Here is a 20576-nt window from a genome sequence, read left to right as displayed (position 1 = left end):
AGCACTTCTTATTTTTGTGGTTTTATAAATTATGTGCTATTTTTCAGGGATATCCATTCTCATCCCTTGTCTATTCACAAATGCTTTCATTCATTTAGATCATTTTTTGAGTTTCTACTGATAAGTGCCAGGGGTTTTTCTAAACTCAGGGGATAAATATAGAGAATGATAGCAGAGTCAGTCCCTGCCTTATGGTGTTTAGGGTCTAGATGGAAGATGGACATTATCTAATAATAACCTGAACAACGGTCAAGTTATATTCATAGCAAATGAACATTAAAAAAACGTTATGAAGGAGATGTACAAGAAGCTAAGAAAGCCTAGGATGAAGAGGAAGTTGAACGAATCGGGAAGGGAAGAGAGAGACTGAAAGTGGTAGAAGTAGAACATCTGTTTTAAATGCGTGAAAAAGAGCTTTTATCCATTAACAAATATTAAATACTTTTCTTAATTTACCAATTTCTGGTTTCTTCCCATGGCTGGCACGATTTGACAACTTGCGTGATCCTTTCATTCATTTAAGGTACAGAGAATAAGAAGCTGTTTTTAAAAAAATCTGAGATTTTTAATTTGAAAACTCATATCAAATAGAAATTTGAAAAAAAACTTTTACTCATAAGAATTACATGAAAACTGAAAATATAAAAATGTAAACTAAAAATGAACCATGTTCTCTTTTTACATTTATTAAACACTCTTTACTGAAGTTTTACCATTTTTTTTCATTTTAAGGAAAAAGAACTTTTAGTTTTTTAAATATCTTTTTAATGTCTTGCCATATTTCTAGAAATGCTTGATAAATATAATTAGCATAGCACCTTCTCCAATTAATATTCCATATATTATAGTTTAATAACCACATTCTTAAAAGCTTTTAATTTGACATATTTCACTGTCAAATAAAGTGTAAAATTTAATCAGAAAAAATGAAAAAAATCTTATTTTAGGAAGATTAAGGAGAGAGAGGAAATAGAAAAGGTAGCAATAAAGATGGTTATTTCAGCTTTTAAAAAATTTCTTTAATTGTTAACACATTATAAACAAAAGTTACTTTTATGTATTAACTTGTAACTTCTTTAGTTGTAGCATTTTAAAATATTTTCAAGTGAAAGCCAAACATTTAAAAATACAGAACCTCAATCAAACTACAGTGGAACAAAGGGATATTTTTATTTTATATTTTTGGATTTAGAAGATCCAAGCTAGAAAAATTCATGAAGCCTGTGAACATGAACATGTGTATGTCTATGTATAGCTAATTCCAGTTTCACAGATGAGTCTTAACAAGTATTGTTCTACTCACCTGAGAGCTTTCTAACCCTCAAAGACTTTTTGGAATTAGTGCTACACTTGTATGAGGTTATGTCATAAAAACGTAAGTCTGATGCCAAAGCTCACGATCTTTGAATTCTCATCCATGTTACCAGTTCATGTTTATACCAACAGACATGTTTTTTTGAAATGCAGAAATTGTTCTGACATTATAAAATAAGGCAAATAAAAAGCAAAAAGTTAAATTTGTGAAAGCTAAAAAGAGATACCTTTCATCAAAACTGTCAGTGTTTAAAAAACAAAAAAATCTCTGCAGCATATGTTAAAACAAGATTAAGTTTGCATTTTATAAACTTCTCTGCATTCGCTTTAAGTGAATTTATATACTGAAAGAAAGACATAACTCACAATAATAGCTTGTTAATACTGAAAGAAGCAAGCTGTGTTTTTAAGAAGAACATTAAGCAGCTGTTTCCAGATGAAGGGAGTTTGTAAATCAGGGTAAATTAGTTTTTCCCATGTTTGGTTTTTATTAATTAAATGTTTTAGGAACTTTATGAAGCTAACATTTACTACACAACATTGCCTTGCTCATTTCAGTGTACAGTGTCTTTAACCAGTATATTCTAATGACCTACTTAATGACGAAGTAGTTTAACTTGATTTTGTAGAGTTGCAATACTTTCTTTTCAGAAGGAAATTTGTTATTACAGGTGGAAGCAGAAATGAAAATGCTGAACATTACCTTTAAAAAAAATAGGTGGGATTTTTATTGGATATGCGTTCTGCCCCATTGACTTTTGGAGCACATTGTGACAGGTGGTCAATTTCAAGTTAAAACACATGCTTGTTACTATTTTTATTAACATTCTGATTATAAAAATCTGGCCACAATTCCATGAGATTATAGAATTTTAAAAATCGGTATATTCTGAAAAATGGATAAACAAATGAGTTGTCTTAAGGAAAAAGTGAAATGATGAAGAGAGATTCAGTCTCAATTGAGTTACAGCTTAGCCTCTTAAACTTTCTAAGCCTTAGGTTACTTAATTTGCTCAAGTGATACCCATTTACAAGGACACAGAAACAATTAAAATGACTAATATAAGTTAAAGCACATTGTACGTTTTTAGAAATTCACAATAATAAAACATCATTGTTAAGAATATACTAAAAAAAGAGAGTCCATATGTAGCCTTTGAATCATCACTTTCACTAAAATTTTTAAATAAGATACTTAATATTAATCTTTTCAATTAAAAAGGCCACTTAAACTGAAAAATCATAGTGAATTTTGTTTGATATGCTTAGTCTGCCAAGTGACTGATCTGGATTTTCTGAGTTCTCAAATTTTACTTCACCAGAGCACTTTTTCAACTCCAGTAACAGTAGTATTTAAGGGGCAAAGAGTCTGTGATTCTTTATATTCTTGACCAAAACAAAACATACACACACAAAATTGAATAAACATTTTTAAATAAGAGATTCATTGCTATTTTCTTTGTGAAACAGCCATTTCCTTATCATTTCTGCCTACCCTCATTGTAGGAGTGGTCATTTTTAGAATGTAGCATTTGCTAAATATTATTGCTTCAGGATTAGTCTTGTGAGGCAGGGGAATAGTTTTTTTAATTCAAAAATCATGTACGTTTGGTAACTGAATACTGCCAACCTCCTCACCTGACCCCAAATCTAAACATATGGGCTGGGGAATATATTTCTCCCTTCAAACTCCAATACATCTGTATCTCAAACAGTGTGAAAATTTAGAAAAAAAAAATACACATTTAGCAAATTGAAAATATGACATCAAAATAAAATATTTGGCCATAATCTCTTTAATAACCAACATCAATACCAATCTGACTTTATTTCAGTACATTTACCTTTTAAATACATACTTATATCATGTGTAAGTATAAATTCTTGGGGAATATAATTGAACACCTGTGATATAATTGAACAATTTCTTTTTTAAAATAAAAATATATGAAAACAACTGACTTGATCATTCAACAGATAGTTATTGAAATGGTATTTTATAATTGATACTCTGCTCTGAAAGAAAACAAATTAAAAACATGGTCTCCAGACTCACAGAAGTCAAGCGTATGACTGAGAGAGATACAGAAACTAGAAATGACAAGCTTCTTGGGACATAGAAATGAATTTGACAATGTTCCTCTCCTGAAAGAACTCTCAGATGACTGACCTGTAATTTTGATCAAATTTGATTTATTCTTTTTAACTCAAGGACTTTTAAAGTGATTAACTTCATAAACATAATGACTTTGATTCTTATCTAAATCATTCCCACATTTAGAAGCATTTTTAAAGAGACTCTTCAAAACTCTCAATAGAGCAGAGAAGCCTTTTTCAATTGAGAATGAGGAAAAATCTGCAATTAAAAATGCAACTATTTCCTTCACTTTGTTAGTTTTTTATCTAGTCAAAGCTGCAGAAAGATAGAAGAGGCATGGTAGATAATACCCCTACTGTGCCACTGGAAAAAGATGAGGTCAGTATGTTCCATTCATGAGAAGAGAAGAATAGAAACCATTATATGCAGAAAATAAAATATGTCTATGTGAAATTATACCAAAATAGAATTAAAAATAGTGTAGTCCTAATCACAATTACTTTAAAAATATTATAAACTTAGTTTTAGTTTCATTAAAGTATTATCCAACTTTGTACTCAGGCATCAAAAATGTGACTGATCACATGATCTGATTTAAGAAGTAACAAAATGCCCCATCCAGGATCATATATTGAAATTCCACCATTAAAAAGCCTCCTTTCAACTGAATATTTGTCTACAGTTTATCTTTCCAGTGAAAACACTATAAGCAGATTTGAAGGAAATTCTAATGCTATTATTACCTATAAATAGACATAGGATACTGGGAACAATGTTCAACTTTTCTACATTGGCTTCCTTTTATAAATTTATAAAATTGTACCAAATATCATTAATGTCACTGTGATTCTGTTGTTCTGATACAATAATGCAATTGTTCTAATACAATATTTCCTCGTGTAGTAGTAGATGACTGGTGATACCTTTCTGATGTCTGAAGATAGAGTTAATCACTTCTTTTTGTTTGAAACCTCTGTCTAAAGGGTGCATATATATCTGTTATGACTCTTATTCTGATCATTAAGAATTTCCATTTTTCTCTTAAGTAATCTGTGTCTCTTTCTATAGGGCTCCCTCACATCTAGAAAAAAAATCTGTTCTCAAAAAATGCTGGTTGAACTAGATTTATTCAATAGATTTATTACTGGGAGGACACTAAAATAATTCTCTTTATTGTGTTTTATACTTCAAACATAACTTATTAAGAACTGATGATTTAAAATAATCACTTTTCCTTCTTCAACTTCCCTTGTTGAGAGAGTTGATGGAAATGAGTGAAATTGTTGTTTCCCTATAGAAACTTGGACTCTAAGTGGGAGAAGGGAGGGTAATCAGTTTTTTTTTTTCACTTAGAGTCATTCCTCTACAACAAAAACAACAATAATAGAGAGATAATTATAATTACTTTCTAATTAAGACTATAATTAAAGTAAAAATTTTTCTAGGTATCCATAACTAAAATGTCCATCACACCATATATAAGATTTATCACATACAGAGCTTAAAGAATATGTGCTCTTCTATCATCCTGATAGATTTTCTTATGGATTGTAAAAGAGAGATCTGGGGTATAAAGGAGAAGTTGGCACTAACTATATTAGGCTCAGGGAAGATTTTCTTGATCTTTTCAAAACACACTCAAATACATGCACAAGTGTTAGTATTCTCTAATATGACTAATATTGTTCTTTACTAAAGTGGCTACTGTGTGATCAAAACATTTTACATTTTGAAATAATAGTGGGCAGCTTGACATTTAATAATGTATGTAATTGAACATTTTGGCATATATTAAAATATCAATTTATTTCTTAAAACCTACTTGTTTTTTATTACATGCCAAATTGTTAAAATTATGTACAAGTTTTGGTACTACTAGATGAAATTCAGCTAAAAGTATATAAAGATGTTTGGTTTAAATTCAGAAGAACTATTCACCAAAATTAAAATCTTTTGTGCTTCAAATGAAACCATTAAAAAAATAAAAAACAAAACACAAATTGGGAGAAAATATTTACAAATCATATATCCGATAAGTAATTTATATCTAATATATAAAGAACTCTTATAAGACTATAATTAGAAGACAAACAACCCAATTTAAAAATGTGTAAAGAATTTGAAGACATTTCTCTAAGAAAGATATACAAATGCTTCACAAGAACATGAAAAAATGCAAAACATGATTAGTCATTAAAGAAATGCAAATTAAAACCACAATGATATACCACTTAACACTCACTAGAATGGTCATAATCAAACAGTCAGAAGATAACAAGTGTTGGAGAGAATGTGAGAGAAATTGGCAAGGATGTGAAATAAACTGGAACCTTCAAATATTGCTAGTGGGAACATAAAATGGTATAACCACTTCGGAAAACATTTTGGCAGTTCATCCAAATTTTAAACAGAGCATTATCTTATTACTTAACAATCGCTAGGCAAGTACCAAGAGAAATGAAAACATGTCGACTTGTACACCAATGTTCATGGCACCATCATTCTTAACAGCCCAAAGTGAAAATAATTCAAAGGTGCATCAGTTGATGAATGGATAAAAAGATGTATGTGATACATCTGTAAAATGGAAAGCTATTCAATAATAAAAAGGTACAAAATACATGACATAACATGAGTGAACCTTAAAAACATTATGTTGAGTGAAAGAAGCCAGACACAAAAGACCACATATGGCATGATCTCACTCCTATGAAAGAAATAGGCAAATCTATATAGACAGAGAGAAGTGGTCACAAAGAGGTAAAGTAAGGGTAATGAAGGAGTGATTGTTAATTAGCACATGATTTCATTTTGAGATGATAAAATGTTCTAAAATCATTTTTGGTGATGATTACACAACTCTATAAATATGCTAAAAAACACTGAGTCATACACTTTAACTCTAGTGTATTGATTATGTTTCAATAAAGCTGTTAAATATTCAGAAAACAGAACATGCCATGTTTATATCGAAATGGATCTATTTTTATTATATTTATTATTTTATCTATTGAATACTTTTTCGTGGTTGATTACACATTGATTTTAAATGGTAAGGATTTTTATTACTAGTCGTGATTTGTTTATTTGAGTTTTTTCTTTTTTGGTTTGTTTTCTCAAAGGAATAGAAAAGACTACTCAATATAGCCTTTGAAACTTACCGTCCACGTGACTTGAACAGTGGTGGGCGTCAATACAACAGGAGTGTGAAGACGAACAATGACATCTCCTAGTTCTTTTTGTACTTGTCTATGATCCACTCCTTGTGCGGGCGGGCTGATATCTACAGGTAGATGACCATTCCCAGTTTTTAAAAATTCATAGTAAAATCCCAATGTATATTATATAAGACAAAATTGCACATTAGAAATAATTATAGGAGAAAAATAAAAATCTTTTGTAACAAAAAACATTAAAGCATATTTATATACATACTGCCTTGCTAGGATATAATTCAAAAGATTATATTTATCTTCACTAAAATAACAATAAAAGAGTGTATGCAATCCCTTATTCCATTTGAATATATTGTTGTGGAAGGCCTAGTATTATCTTATTAAAGAATAAGATATGTGCTGTAAGACTTCTCTGGAAACATGTTTTATGTAGATGTTAAAAAAGTTCTCTAGTAGTTACTGAGGTCATATCTGAAAATGGCTGTTTAGGAATTTGTTTAATCCTTTGTCCCAATTAGTAAATCGTGTGTTCTTACTCCTTGACCAGACTGAATCCATTCAGTCTGGGGGTGTCCATTCAGTCTGGGGTGTGGAAGGAAAGAAATCAGAGGGACTTGGAAAGTGAATTATGTCGCTAAAGGTAAACAGAGTGAGAGAAGGAAGGGGAAGAAGCCCTCTAAATTCACAAAAATACCTTTGACTAAAAAACTGAATACTGATCAAATGTTCAATAAGCCAATACCTTGCAGCTGCTTTTTGGAAGAGATTGAAGGAAGAGGAAAAGGAGAAAGATTTGCGATGTTTAAAATGATATATGCCCAGACATATATTGTTTTGCCCCTTTATTCACTATTCACTTAAATGCTATTCTATTGTCTCAAACAAAGGTTTATATTCTATGTAGACATCCAAGTCCATCAAAATGATATCAAATACTGAATTTCACATATTCTCAAATCAATCTTTTTAACTGGTGCACTGTAATGTTAAGTTGAATTTTTTTCTCTGACTACCTTAAAGAAGAAAGTCCCATTTAAAATAATTTATTTTCTTAATCTTGTTTTCTCCTATTTTTTCAGGCCGCGATGCAACACTCTTGCAAAAATCTTTTAAGTGCGTGTTTCAGCCTTAACTTAAATTGGGTGCGCTAACTTAAATTGGGACATAAATAATTGGGAACTATCCTTTGGTAATTTTTTTTTTTTTACAGTTCTACTTTTTTCCATCCTTAACATAAAGAGCAGAGCAAGTTTTATTGAGAAAAATATTATGAATATTATGTTAACAATTTTAACCTTTGCAAATATATCTATGGTCTACTGTGGTATTGATGGTGCAAGTGTTTGCTGCCTTACTAAAATAAAAGAATTCTAAATTATATGGTTTTTAATATCTTTCAAAAACAAGAGCTCACATAGCAAAGTGTTCTTTGAAAATAAGAGGTTTGCTGAATTCAAAGCTCTTGAAAGTGTTTTATCAAAAATGATCCTGACATTCAAACTCAAAACATGAGTTTTCCTATTAAATATCTGTTAAGAGAACATAAATCTTTTGCTCTCTACAGTCTCTCAGCTGGAACAAGCCAGATCACAAACAACTTTTCATTAATCTTTTTGATCTTTTCACCGAGAAGTTATTTTATGAGTCAAGATTTAGTGACTGGCAGTTATTGAATGATCAAGGTCTGCCAGATTTAATCAGACCAAAAAGTCTCCCTCATTCTCTTATCTCCCCACCTTCCATTTCAGCTACACACAAAAACTGACTATTTCTATCCACGCAGGTAAAAATGATCCAGGTACTATTATTTTCTGACTTAAAACCATACGTCTCTTCCTCTTCAAGTTCAGTAATTTAAATTACTCATTAAATTCAGGCCCACTAAGAGCAACTGAATCCAAGCAAGGTAAAATATAACCAATTTTAGATCTTAAAATTCCTTGTTGTACTTTTTCTTTCTCTTGAGACAGGTTCTTTACCTACAGGTCCTTTTTCATTATGGAAAATTAATCACATTACTGCTTAGAGAACAATAGCAAATTGGCATTCTCTCCTCCCTTGATTGTCATCATGTCAGCAACGTTACAGAATCACGTGGTAACTTTATTCCACTTGATTCCTTTAAGGCACCCTTTTCTGTTATAATAGCTTGCCAGTTACTATCACTGAACTACATTGTAATTATAATAATATTTTATGGCTGTATGGTGCTTTTCATAGCATAAAAATACTACTTTGAATTATATCTTGTTCAAAGTCTTTTACACATAAGAAATAATCAACCCTTTTCTCAAGAACCCTATGGGAAATAGATTGTAACAAATAATAAAGCCACCGTTTCTATTTTATTAATTCTCTTTATCTACTAGTAGAAAGAGAAATTATTATGCCACATGCTATACTAACCCCTAGACTCCAATGAGTCCTCAATTTGAAGAGACAGGCTGCTAAAGATGAGATGAGAAACCTTCTGTTTTCTTCTATTGTCATGCTCTGGGTGGATTTTTTTTAAGTAGTCAAAAAAATCGAATACCTCAGGAAGAAAACCTGATTAACTGCTTTCTGAAACAAATTGTTCCTTTAAATATCTGGCTTATACAATGCACTGTAGCAATCCTTGTCAAACTTGTGCATCGGCATCACCCGCAGGGCACCTTAACAGAGACTGCTGGGCTCCACTCCCAGAGCAGCTGAGATGGGGCCTGAGAACCTGTATTCCCAACGTGATTCCAGGAGATGGGATGCTGCTTCTGTGGAAGCCACACCTTGAGACCCACTGCACTATTAAAGTAGAATTCCTGAACAATAGAGAATAATTTTGATATCCCTATCTGAACATCTTGTCCATTACAGAGCACTTTTTGAAACTGTATAATTAATTTCAAAGAAGAAATATTTCCCTCCCTTTGAAATATAGTAAAGCCTCAACTTAGTTGATTCACTCTTAGTATGTAAATATACCCAATTATTTGTTTTTTTTTACTAAATAAACCCTGACACCTCCAGAAAGAGGACACACTCACCAAGGTGAACAGCACATTTCTTTTTCAACTGGCCTAGTGAATCAACAGATCTAGTGAATCATTATAACAAGTGATGCAGACACATTTATCTTTCTTCATGCACTCCCTTTGTTCTTAAAGGTCTACTTAGTGCCTTCTTCTAGAACCAGTCATGTTTACAGCTATTGAAATTACCTTGTGTGCGCACAGGATCTGACATTGGGCTTGGGTCACTGAGACCTTGGGGGTTGATTGCTCTGACCATGAACAAATAAATTGTATTGGGCCGCAGTCCTCTTACTGTATAGAGGGTGGTCTTCACATGGTTTGCCACTGTCTGCCAGCTATTGCTCACTGATTGGCTGAAACATGAACAGAAATTTCATTTAAAAAACAGTCATAAAGGTACTGAAAATGGAGTTGGGTATCAATGACAAAGGTTAATGGCTGAAAATTAAACACACACACACACACACACACAACACTTGAAGTGTTCAGCCCAATAAATGAAACATTCGGATGATTTCAGTTTATTCAACAACAAAGCCGAGCCCACCTAACAAAAGTGCCATGCACAACAAAATTAAACTCAGCCCAGGAGATGTGACAGCCCTTTGCTAATGCACAGCAGCCCACTAAATGAATACCTGTAAAAGGAACAGAGGCCAAGATCACAACATCAAGTTTATACAATAAATATGGTCCTCGTAAATGTATATATATATATACCTTGAAAAGAATTAACCTGTAGAAAGAATAAATGGACTACAGAGTAAATTATGCCAATACATTTTCCTGTTACAAGGTGTGCTTTCTTTTGCATCAATTCCACATGCAATATTATAATAGAGCCTTCTAAAACTACACATCTGTAAAAGAAGAAAGGAAGCATGTAATAAATATTTTCCCTTGGTCACATTTTTAACAAAATTGTACATTACACAGTATTGTGATTCCTCATCTTGAAATGGCAAAATATCTCTGAATCTGTATGTGTGGACCCCGTACAGCCAGTTACAGATGGGATGCCCATTTAGAGCACTTTGTTTAAGGTCAAATGCTGCTTTTGTTCAGAATGAAGAAAAAAAATGTAATTTTCAGGGCCTTCCATTTATTTTTCAGAAGTCCTGATGCATCAATGCACAAAAATTATAGAAAAATAGTATTTTGAAATTTAAAAACCATGTATTAATTTCTGTCTTAAACAGATTGAGCAAGCCTAAAATGAAAGCATTTTTAAGCATTTGTCCTAATGCTTGAAAAGGACAGTGTCTATATTTTATCAAATTCTCATAAAACAATTTTCTAATGATATTTGCTAATTTATAGTCTATATCCTTAAATTGATGACTATTATTTCAAATAACAACTGGAATATCGAGTTCTTTCAGCAACCAGAGGTGTATGAAATCAACTTCTTAATTGTAGTTTTAAATTTTCTTTTAGGCAAACCCAATTGATCTATTCAAAAATATAGCACACAAACATTGGAATTATTTTAAATTCTGCTCTAATTATTAGGAAGTAAAGTTCCAGGTTTCTGTGTTTTAGTAAACATTTCATAATGTAAAGTCTCTGTGCCTAACTAAAATTATTTCTGCCTAGTTCTAAAGCCAAAATTCTCATTTTAAATCTTTATAATGGTCAGAGAAAAGAAAGGAGCTAAGTAATTATGTCATGAACTAAATCGCTGTACTTAGACATGGATAATGCATATTTAATCTTATAATTAAGATATAAATAAAAAATACTAAAGTCTATTTCTGAATAAAGTCAGATTTAAAGGTAAATTCTCAAAATGCACTAAGTGAACACTTTCTTAAATTAAAACAGCTCGTGTGAGATTTTATGATATAGGAGCTAAAGCAAAACCTCAATGGAGAAAAAAGAACTGTCTCATACCTGAACGCCTCAATGACATATGCACTTGCTGGGAGGGTTCCAGGGGTACCTGGTTGCCAGGACAAGGTGACACTGTTCTTAGTAACATCAGTGACCTGAGGTTTGGATGGTGGCCCTGGCAGGTCACTTAAATCATAATTTTTACTGATTGTTGCTCCAGATTCTATAGAGGACAAACAAAAAGCTTCATTCCTGATTGTATAAGCAGATAATAATGTTTAAAAGAAGAAACATAGTCTACCAAAGAAGTTGACCTAGACTGAGCAATTCATCTTCGTGAATCAAAAGTATATAAGTGAATATTTACTTTTCTTACATGCTACTAAATGTTTACTTTCACACATGATCAGTAGAATTGCTTTCTCTTTAGACGGAGAAAATAAAATAAGAAGATCTGTCAAGGACAAATATATCAAATTGCATACATGCAATTCTATATGCCAAGGGGCGCAGAAATTAAAAAGTGGCATAACACTTAGTTTTTACACTTAATGAATTGAAGATCTTGATCTCTTCTTAACTTATTAGATAATGAACTAATCCCTAAAATTGGATTCAAGATTTTTTGTTTTAAGATAATTCACAAAGAATTCACCTGTCACATCCAGCACAGCACTCCAGGAAGTCTCTCCACTTGAACTTGTAGCCACACACGTATAAGTGCCAGTATCAGAAATCTAGTGTGCAAGAAAGGGAGAAAATTAAATTATGTTAATTAATTTGTAGAATTATTACTCTATCTCAAAAAGGCAATATTTGAGTTATTTTTCAAAATGATATACATTTGGCCATCCAGGTATACATGCGAGTCAATCATATGTACACATAAAATATTAAAGTAAACTTATAGTTATTTTATTCATAAGAGTCATTCAAATATTTATTATGTTTCTATAATTGTTATTTGTCTGGTAAACTTTATTTGTCTATCTCTTTTGCATCTACACTTATCTTTTAATTTTGGTTTTTGTTGAGACTTGACTTTGTCAAAATTCAATATGAACAACTTAGGACATAATTTTTCAGAAACGTATAAACATTCAGAGATTAATAATACAAAGCTGCTTTCTCTGTCTCCAATAAGCTATATTTCAATTAATAAAATGTACCCAGGAGTAAATAAACACTGAGAAGGGGTCCATACCCCACTGCTTCTTCATTTTTAAGGCATGGAGAAAAGTGAAAACAAAAAACTAAAAACAAAATCTCTCTCTTTAAATAGATCAGTACTCAGTTATATTTAAGTTGTAGTTGTGTAATAGTGAGTGAAATAAAGTTGTGTTATTAAAAAACAAACCTTGCCTATGGATAGAATCATTGCAATTTAGAGCTAAAACGGACCAGAAAATAATCTAATACATAACTCTTTATAAGCATATTTAAAAATTGCCAATTTATTGATCACTTAAAATTTTTTTATCCATTGGAGTGGCAAAAGTCTTTTAAGAATAATTAATAATAAAATCAAGAGTTCTCTTACAAATGTAAAAAGTAGAAGATTCTGTTATATATTGACAAAAGCCCCCAAATAAATAAAAGATGTGGCTCCAAAACCTTCTCTGTGGTTGAGCCCAGTGGGCTTACATTGCAAACATTCATTTTCATCAGTTTAGGGCTAAAGGAAAAGTGAGACTGAGAAGGAAACCAATGCCCGAGCAGAATAAGGGAAGTCAGAAGATGCATAATTAAAATTCTGTGATGAACATGAGTCTAATTGTCAATGAAATATGGAGGTTCATGGAACATAATATCTGCTGAGTTCAAAATGTAAGTGTATCGATGACTCAACCTTTCACAACTGATTCTCAGGTAAATCATTAGTGCATGGATGTTATTGCCATTCCACCATTTTAATTGATTCTAAATGTCATTATGTATCTTAACTTAAGTTTCAAATTGCTCTGGAATGTCATTCTTTGCCATACCATCTCCATACAATTGTCTTCCATTATACGGAGGTATGATGGGGGATAACCATTGTAAAAAGAGCCATTCTTTCAAATGTGTCTGTGCATGCATTATAGTCATTAGAAATCTTTGCATTTAAGAAGCATCACTCACAAACTAAATATAATGAGACAAGGTTGGATTTTAATGGGATGTTCATTTGAATATGCTCTGTGAAAGAGTAAAGAATTTGCATTTTATTATGGCTGTTCGACTAAAATGTAGCACTTGTTATTATGTGCAAATGCTAAAAGAAGAGTATATAGGTAATGCCTCTTAACTGCATCTCCTTGTCATTGTGTGGAGATACAAGTCTGACATTAGCTGTAGTAGGTATGTTTTAATGAGTATTGGAAGATTCTCTTCTCAGCAGATACACATTCAGTTACACATTCAATTAGCTGGACTATGAGAATACAATGTTCAACATGCTATTTTTCCCCCTTGCATTAAGTACTGAAAAAGAAATAGTGAGACACAAAGAAATATAAGCTATAGAAAGTCTTTTGATAAGAGTAGAGTAGTCTAAAACACATTTTTAGCTCCCTCTAAAGACAGTCATTTTACAGAAAAAGAACAATGTTTCATTTTAGAGTTTTGCAAAAGTGCTAGCAAAAACCTAAATATCATTGCTAAAAGTCACTCCTGTATCACCATCATCATCACCACATTCATTTTTATTCCTTTAACTTTAAATAATGTTTTTTTCCTGATCACAAGTGCTTCATATATTTTCCATCTTTCTCTTTTTATCCTTACCCACGTGCTTTAAAAAGAGATTCATGTACTGTAACCCACCACCCTCCATTACTTACTGTTCTCCTTGTGTAGTTGGCTACAGACAAGCCCCCAGGAGCTTGCATTTAGAGAGGCTATTCAGAAGCTTGTCAGAGGATTCAAAGTTTGTTTGACATCATCAAGAATTCACCTTTAATTGCTTCTTTCAAACACCACTGAGTATTTTGACTATTCATGCACACCTTCTAATTCAACAGTACAGTAAAAATGCATTAACCTCCATGGCCCAAGTCTGCCTTTAGCTCAGAGAGAGAGGTTAAAGAGGTTACTCAAGGAGAGTTGGCATTAATTTTTCAATAACTCCCATTTTTTTCAAAGAAGGTTAACAATTAATTTACAGTCAATAAAAAGACAGGGTAAAAATCTGTATTTATTTTTCTTTTAACTGAATTTAATAGCATTTTTTTCTACTTAGAGCAATAATGACTGTCTCAAATTTAAATTAAAAAGTTATATATAAAGTATATTAAAAGATTAAAGATTTGTGTTTATTTGTGTTTGTGAATATATATGCACACAAGGCAAAGACAGAGTCATTCTTCTTTTTCGTACATGTATCTGTATGACACACTGGTAAACACCAGATAAGTGTGTGACTGCAAATACATTTGCATTATGAGAGAAGAATACTCCAAATTGTGATCATTTGAAAATATATGTGATAAAATACTTTATCTCCCTACCCTGGCTTCTGAAAGGAAAAATTCAACATTGGTTTTTAGATTTTTTTATTGTTTATATCTTTTCTCCTTCTTGGTTCCCGATTTCTCCCTACATACCAAATTCTACTAATTGTTCTTCCACTGAATCTTTTTCAATCAATTTTTCTACATGCATTATTACATCAACCATCTTAGTTCTGACTCTCATTCTCAAATTCATAACTACTATGACATATTTTCAAGCTTTGACATAGTGTTTTCTGCATGGAGGGGAGGCTTTCTATATTTGATTGACTGGATTAAATATATTTGTGGAGGGCAGGTGTCCCCTATGACACATCTTGGTATTCACACCTTGTATACGCCCTCCCCTTGAGTGTGTGGGGGTCCTGTTGACTTACTTCTGACAATAGAACAGGGCAAGGGGGACAGAATGTCACATTTATGACTTATGTTGCATTGAAATGCAATGCCTTTCTTGCTAGGAGACTCTTTCTTCTTATTGACTCTGAGGAAGCAGACAGTCATATCAGAAATATCCAAATGGCAAGGAATTAAATGCAGCCTTCAGCCAATAGCAAGCAAGAATCTGAGATCAGTTATAAGGAACTAAATGCTGTTATAATCATGTTGCTTGGAATCAAAGCTATCCCCAGTCAATCTTCAGATGAGACCACAAGCCTGATACCTGATTGTAGCCTTGTGGGACCCTGAAGCAGAAGACCACCTAAGTTATGCCCAAAGACATTAAGAGATAATAACTGTGTTTTACTTTAAGCTTCTAAGACTTTGCTATTATTACAAAGTAGTAGAAAGCTAATACAATACTCAGAAGTACACATATATTTTGAGTTGCTCCTGAGGTAGATCTAACTGATTTAAGTTGGCAGGAATGATCATTTTCCAACATCAGCCTGTTAAAAGACCAGAAAGGCTTGTTTTTGTCCACAGGTTTACATTTAAATTCCACTGCAACTTAATCTAAAATGTAAGATTTCCCATCAGCTAACCTGACTCCTGTGCACTTAGTCTTATCTCTTTCATTTTTCCACACAACTGTTTGGTCAGGCCAATTTATCCACATTTTTTTTCAAATTCCCTTTGTTCATGAGAGTAAGTCAGAAGCATTTATCACTTTTAAATTATCATAAGTATTTTACTAGTATCATTAACTTTATGTGTTTAATATTTTTAGTTTCATTGATTGTGTACATATGGGTTGAAATGAAGAAGTAAAAAGATTCTGTTTGTTAAAAATTTATGAGTAACCTAATGGCATAAAGACAATGATCTTCCCTCTAATTTGAATTCATCTTTTATACAATAAGAAATAACATGGCTATAATAATATGTATAGCAATCGTGCTAGGATATAAGATTTCAAGTTCGCAACAACTCAGTTTTCTCTAGGGCAGTACTTATGTCAACAGGAAAATCAAAATATAAGTCGAACATTACTTACCCGTAAGTTTCTAATCTGCAGTGTTCCTTGCTCTTGTATAGTTGTTCTTGGATCTCTACCCAGAAAAGTAAATCCCTCCTTTAACCAGCTAATTACAGGAAGAGGTTCACCAGTAGCTTTACATTTCAGTAATGCTGTACCATCTACTGCTAGCGTTTGATTGGCTGGGCCTTGTAGAATTATGGGTGGAGGTCTATCTGTCAAAACTAAAAGATAAAGATATTTTCAGGATATTTTAACTACTGAATTTTCTTGACATTTCAATATTTCAAGATATTTCAATAACTATATTGAAAGTAAGGTTAAAGCCCCAAAGTCATACACATTACTAATAACTTATACTGCATATCCATCATATAGCTATCATCTATACATACTATACATACATCTATATATACTATACTGAGGCCATACTATTGTTTATAACTTACTCTGAATTACCTATAATTAAGATGATGATGGGATAAATTCTAACATTAGAAAGCCTTAGTATCATCAAAGGGTTTAATCATATTAAAATGAAAATATGGAGAGCTTATAGTAGTCATTCATAAAATGTCCATTTTATCTTTCATATACATATTTAAGAAAGCTTATAGAGTATCACATGGGTAGAATTAATTTTCACTTTTGATTTTATTATAAATATATGTATAATATGTAGTTTCACCCATTATAGTACTAGTCACATGTTATATGTATATAGACTATAATATTTCTGTTGGTATTAACATATTTGATTATCATTTATTTTTTAAATTGTGGCATTGAGTCTTTAGATTCTAGTAGTATAATTTAGATGATATAATTTAATTAGTTCTTAGAATTAAGCAAAGATAAGCAATTTAATTAGACTTTGCACTATGACAAACATTGGGCTTTCAGCAGTTTATATATATATGTAGATATACATTTTCTTTTCTCTAGCTTACTTTACTGTAAGAAAACAGTATATAATACATATAACATACAAAATATGTGTTGATTGACTGTTTATGTTAGTGGTAAGGCTAATAGTAGGGTATTGCTAGTTAAGATTTTGGGGAGTCCAAAGTTATATGTGGATTTTTGACTGCAAAGGGGGTTAGTGCTCCTAACTTCCTTCCACATACTCAAGAGTCAAATCTGTGTGTGTGCGTGTATATATATATATATATATACATATATATATATATATATATATATATATATAAATTAAAATACATATTTATATATAATAGAAATTAATTTTAAAAATTAAAAAAAAATCAAACTTTATATTTAAAAATTTTGTATCCAAATCAAAAAAATAAAAACAAGATCATAGATACAGAGAATAGACTGATGGTTGCCAGCAGCAAGAGATAGGGGTATGGAAGAAATAGGTGAAGGGGGAGGGGAAATAAAAATTAAAGAAAATATCATTGCTGATGTTAACTTTGATCATTGGACTGAGGAGTGTTTGTTAGGTTTCCCCACTGTATATTTACCCCCCTTTTTCATATTTTCATATTTTACTCTTTTGGGAGGAATGATTGTGCAGTCTATACTTAAAAAGTGGGGATTTATGCCCCACTTCTTTGAGGACAGAGTAATTATTTAAAAAGTATTTGAAGTTCTTGTACACAGAAGATTGGTCTCTTCCCCATTTATTAACTTATTCAGTCATTTTTTCTCCTATCAAGATGGACTCATGGATATTCATTTTATAATTTAAGTTATGATCTAATATTACTTTATTTGTTCTCAAATTTCTACATTGGTCATTGAGTGTTCTTTCAGTTGGTCCCTGTGCTCCTTTGATATCCATTCCCCTACTCCCAATAATGTGTGGGTTTTTGTTTGTTTTGTTTTTGAATACTTTCTTACTTTCTCATACTACAATATGCTCTAGGCTTATCTTATACAACTCCTGCCCCAGCCATAAATCAGCCATTCTATCGAATCGAACCAAACCAAACCAAATCAAACCAAACCAAACCAAACCAAACAACACACACATGTGCACACACACACACACACACCCCTCTATTTTTTGCTAAGCAATTATGAAGAGAAATAGTTTTTTCTCAAAAAAGGTCATTTTGTTTTACAATGTTAGTAATTTAAAAAGTCAGTTTTTTTTTTAGCAGTTCTAATCTCTTTTGTCTACAGACTCTATTAATGCCAGTTTATGTAATTATTTCTCAACCTATATGCACCTTCTTTATTACTAACATTCACAGGTTTGGAAACACACACACACACACAATTTAAGTCCTTTTAGAGTCTACCAAGAGAAAGTCAACCAATTTTAACTTAAATTGGAAATTATTTTATTGATCCTCTACCTGTCACAGTGAACTTCCAATCAACCTAAACCTACTGCATCAAAATATGTATTAAAATGCGTGTGTGCATGTGTGCGTGCATGTATGTCTGGACAATGCAGAAAACCTTATCAAAACCTAAAAAAATCAATAATTTATTATTCATGTATTCTTTTCAAACAAAAATTAGAACTACCATTTCATTGGTTTTCATTGATCAAATTCTTCATTTTAGAAGTAAATAAAATAATCTTCAGAGAATGTGAAAGTACAGTGTTATACCAATTGTGACACATCTGGCAATTATTGTGGAAACATATTCAAATCGAAAGTTTCATAAAATTTATTTCCTTAGCGGGTCAAAAAGAGAAGGTCAATTCACAAAACATTATAAATTTTAAATTTCATGAAAAAAATGGATCTGCAGCACCAAAGTAAAAACTATTTGTTAAATTTTATATAAATTTCTTTTAAATTAAAATATATATATATATATATTTATTTATTTATTTAGATAACTTTTTATAACTGGCTTTTATTTTTATATTCCTGAATATTTCATATTCATTAGATATAGCCCCAAACACATCTAATTAGTTTTTTTTTCTTTCCTTTTTACTGCCTAAATGAATAGCTCATTGTATTTTAAACGAATTTGATCAACAGAGTAATTGAAAATCTCCTAGCCAGAAGGAATTTTCAGTTTCAAGAATGTTATGAATGGAAGATGACCACAGATGTCTATAACACTAAGGTCAATGGTTAAAAGGTTAGGGTTTGTGGTAATCTGTGAACAACTCCAAAATTTTCTCAAACTATGTATTATAAATCCTCAATAAACCATTCATATAAGATCATGATGTAACATTTATTATCATATAAGATACATCTTTCCGGCCCTTTTAGATTCTATTGGTTGTACTCATAAAATTCTCATTTTAATCTTCCAATTTTCTAATTTTTTTTAGGCAAAAAAGAGCAAAAGAAAAGAACAAATTAAGAACAGTACCGATGAATTAATGAGAAGGTCTTTTAAAGGGATATTTTGAAACTTAAGTGCACTGAAGCATCTTAGCTCAATGTATAATCAGTAAAATTATCACTAAACAGCACCTTTCATCACCATTAACAATCTATCTTATATGAACACTTGATTTAAAAGGATTTTTGAGAACGTAGTCTAAGTGCGAAAATGTAACAACAGAAACTGCTACAGCTGTTTTGCTTGTTTCTCAGAACATAGCATATGTTTTCATTCTGCCATTAGAATTTCAATTGGCTCTAAATTGCTCTGAGTCATACAAAAAAAATGTTAAAATGAAAATAATGACTCCCATATTTTTAAATTGTTAACCAATCTGAAAAATTTAAAACATTGAATAGAAGCTGAAGTCATCAGTCAACATGGCAAGTTAATATTTGGAGACAGAGTTATTTATAATAATAATATGTACGTGTTTAGGTCTTGAAGTTGGATTTCATTATTGTCAAAATCAATAAATCTGTAACCTTCATTCAACATTTTTGCAAAAGGATCTTGATTTTGTGGTTGCTTATTTAAGTAAAAATCAGTGTAGTAATTCATGTTTAAGGCAATTGTAACAAAATGTTCAGAGCCATCTCAGTCATCAGATTTAAAATAGTTTAATTGTTCTTTTAATTTTGACCTCAGAAACACAGCTAGAATAGCTATTGTTTTGTGAGATTGTCATCAACTAACATAAATTCTCAAGACAAAATGTTCCTGTTTGTTGAACTAGACATAATTTTGAAATCCACTTGTTTCATAAACCACATCAGTCATATTATAAGTCAGCACTTCTAATTTATATATATACATTTTTTTTTTACAAATATGGTTTGCCTTTTCTTTAAAAATTTCTTCATTTAAAAATATTTTAGAGTCTGTCTTTTGTAAAATATTATA

At 31.3% G+C, this 20576-nt stretch overlaps 1 protein-coding gene across 4 annotated transcripts in view; it reads right to left on the bottom strand.

Annotated features, from left to right (window-relative positions):
- The window catches only part of ROBO2 (roundabout guidance receptor 2), a 547754-nt gene that overhangs the window by 76576 nt on the left and 450602 nt on the right, over positions 1 to 20576 (bottom strand). For all 4 annotated transcript variants that reach the window (XM_039855108.1, XM_039855109.1, XM_039855110.1 and 1 more), the window contains exons 10-14: positions 16362 to 16567; positions 12088 to 12169; positions 11493 to 11655; positions 9786 to 9952; positions 6574 to 6695 (exon numbers count right to left, since the gene is read on the bottom strand). In XM_039855108.1, coding sequence (XP_039711042.1) covers positions 6574 to 6695; positions 9786 to 9952; positions 11493 to 11655; positions 12088 to 12169; positions 16362 to 16567 — 740 coding nt within the window. The remainder of the gene's footprint in view (positions 1 to 6573; positions 6696 to 9785; positions 9953 to 11492; positions 11656 to 12087; positions 12170 to 16361; positions 16568 to 20576) is intronic.

Source organism: Pteropus medius, unplaced genomic scaffold, assembly GCF_902729225.1.
Source record: "Pteropus medius unplaced genomic scaffold, Ma_sr-lr_union100, whole genome shotgun sequence".
NCBI lineage: Eukaryota > Metazoa > Chordata > Mammalia > Chiroptera > Pteropodidae > Pteropus > Pteropus medius.
This window is presented reverse-complemented; position numbering and strand designations above follow the sequence as displayed.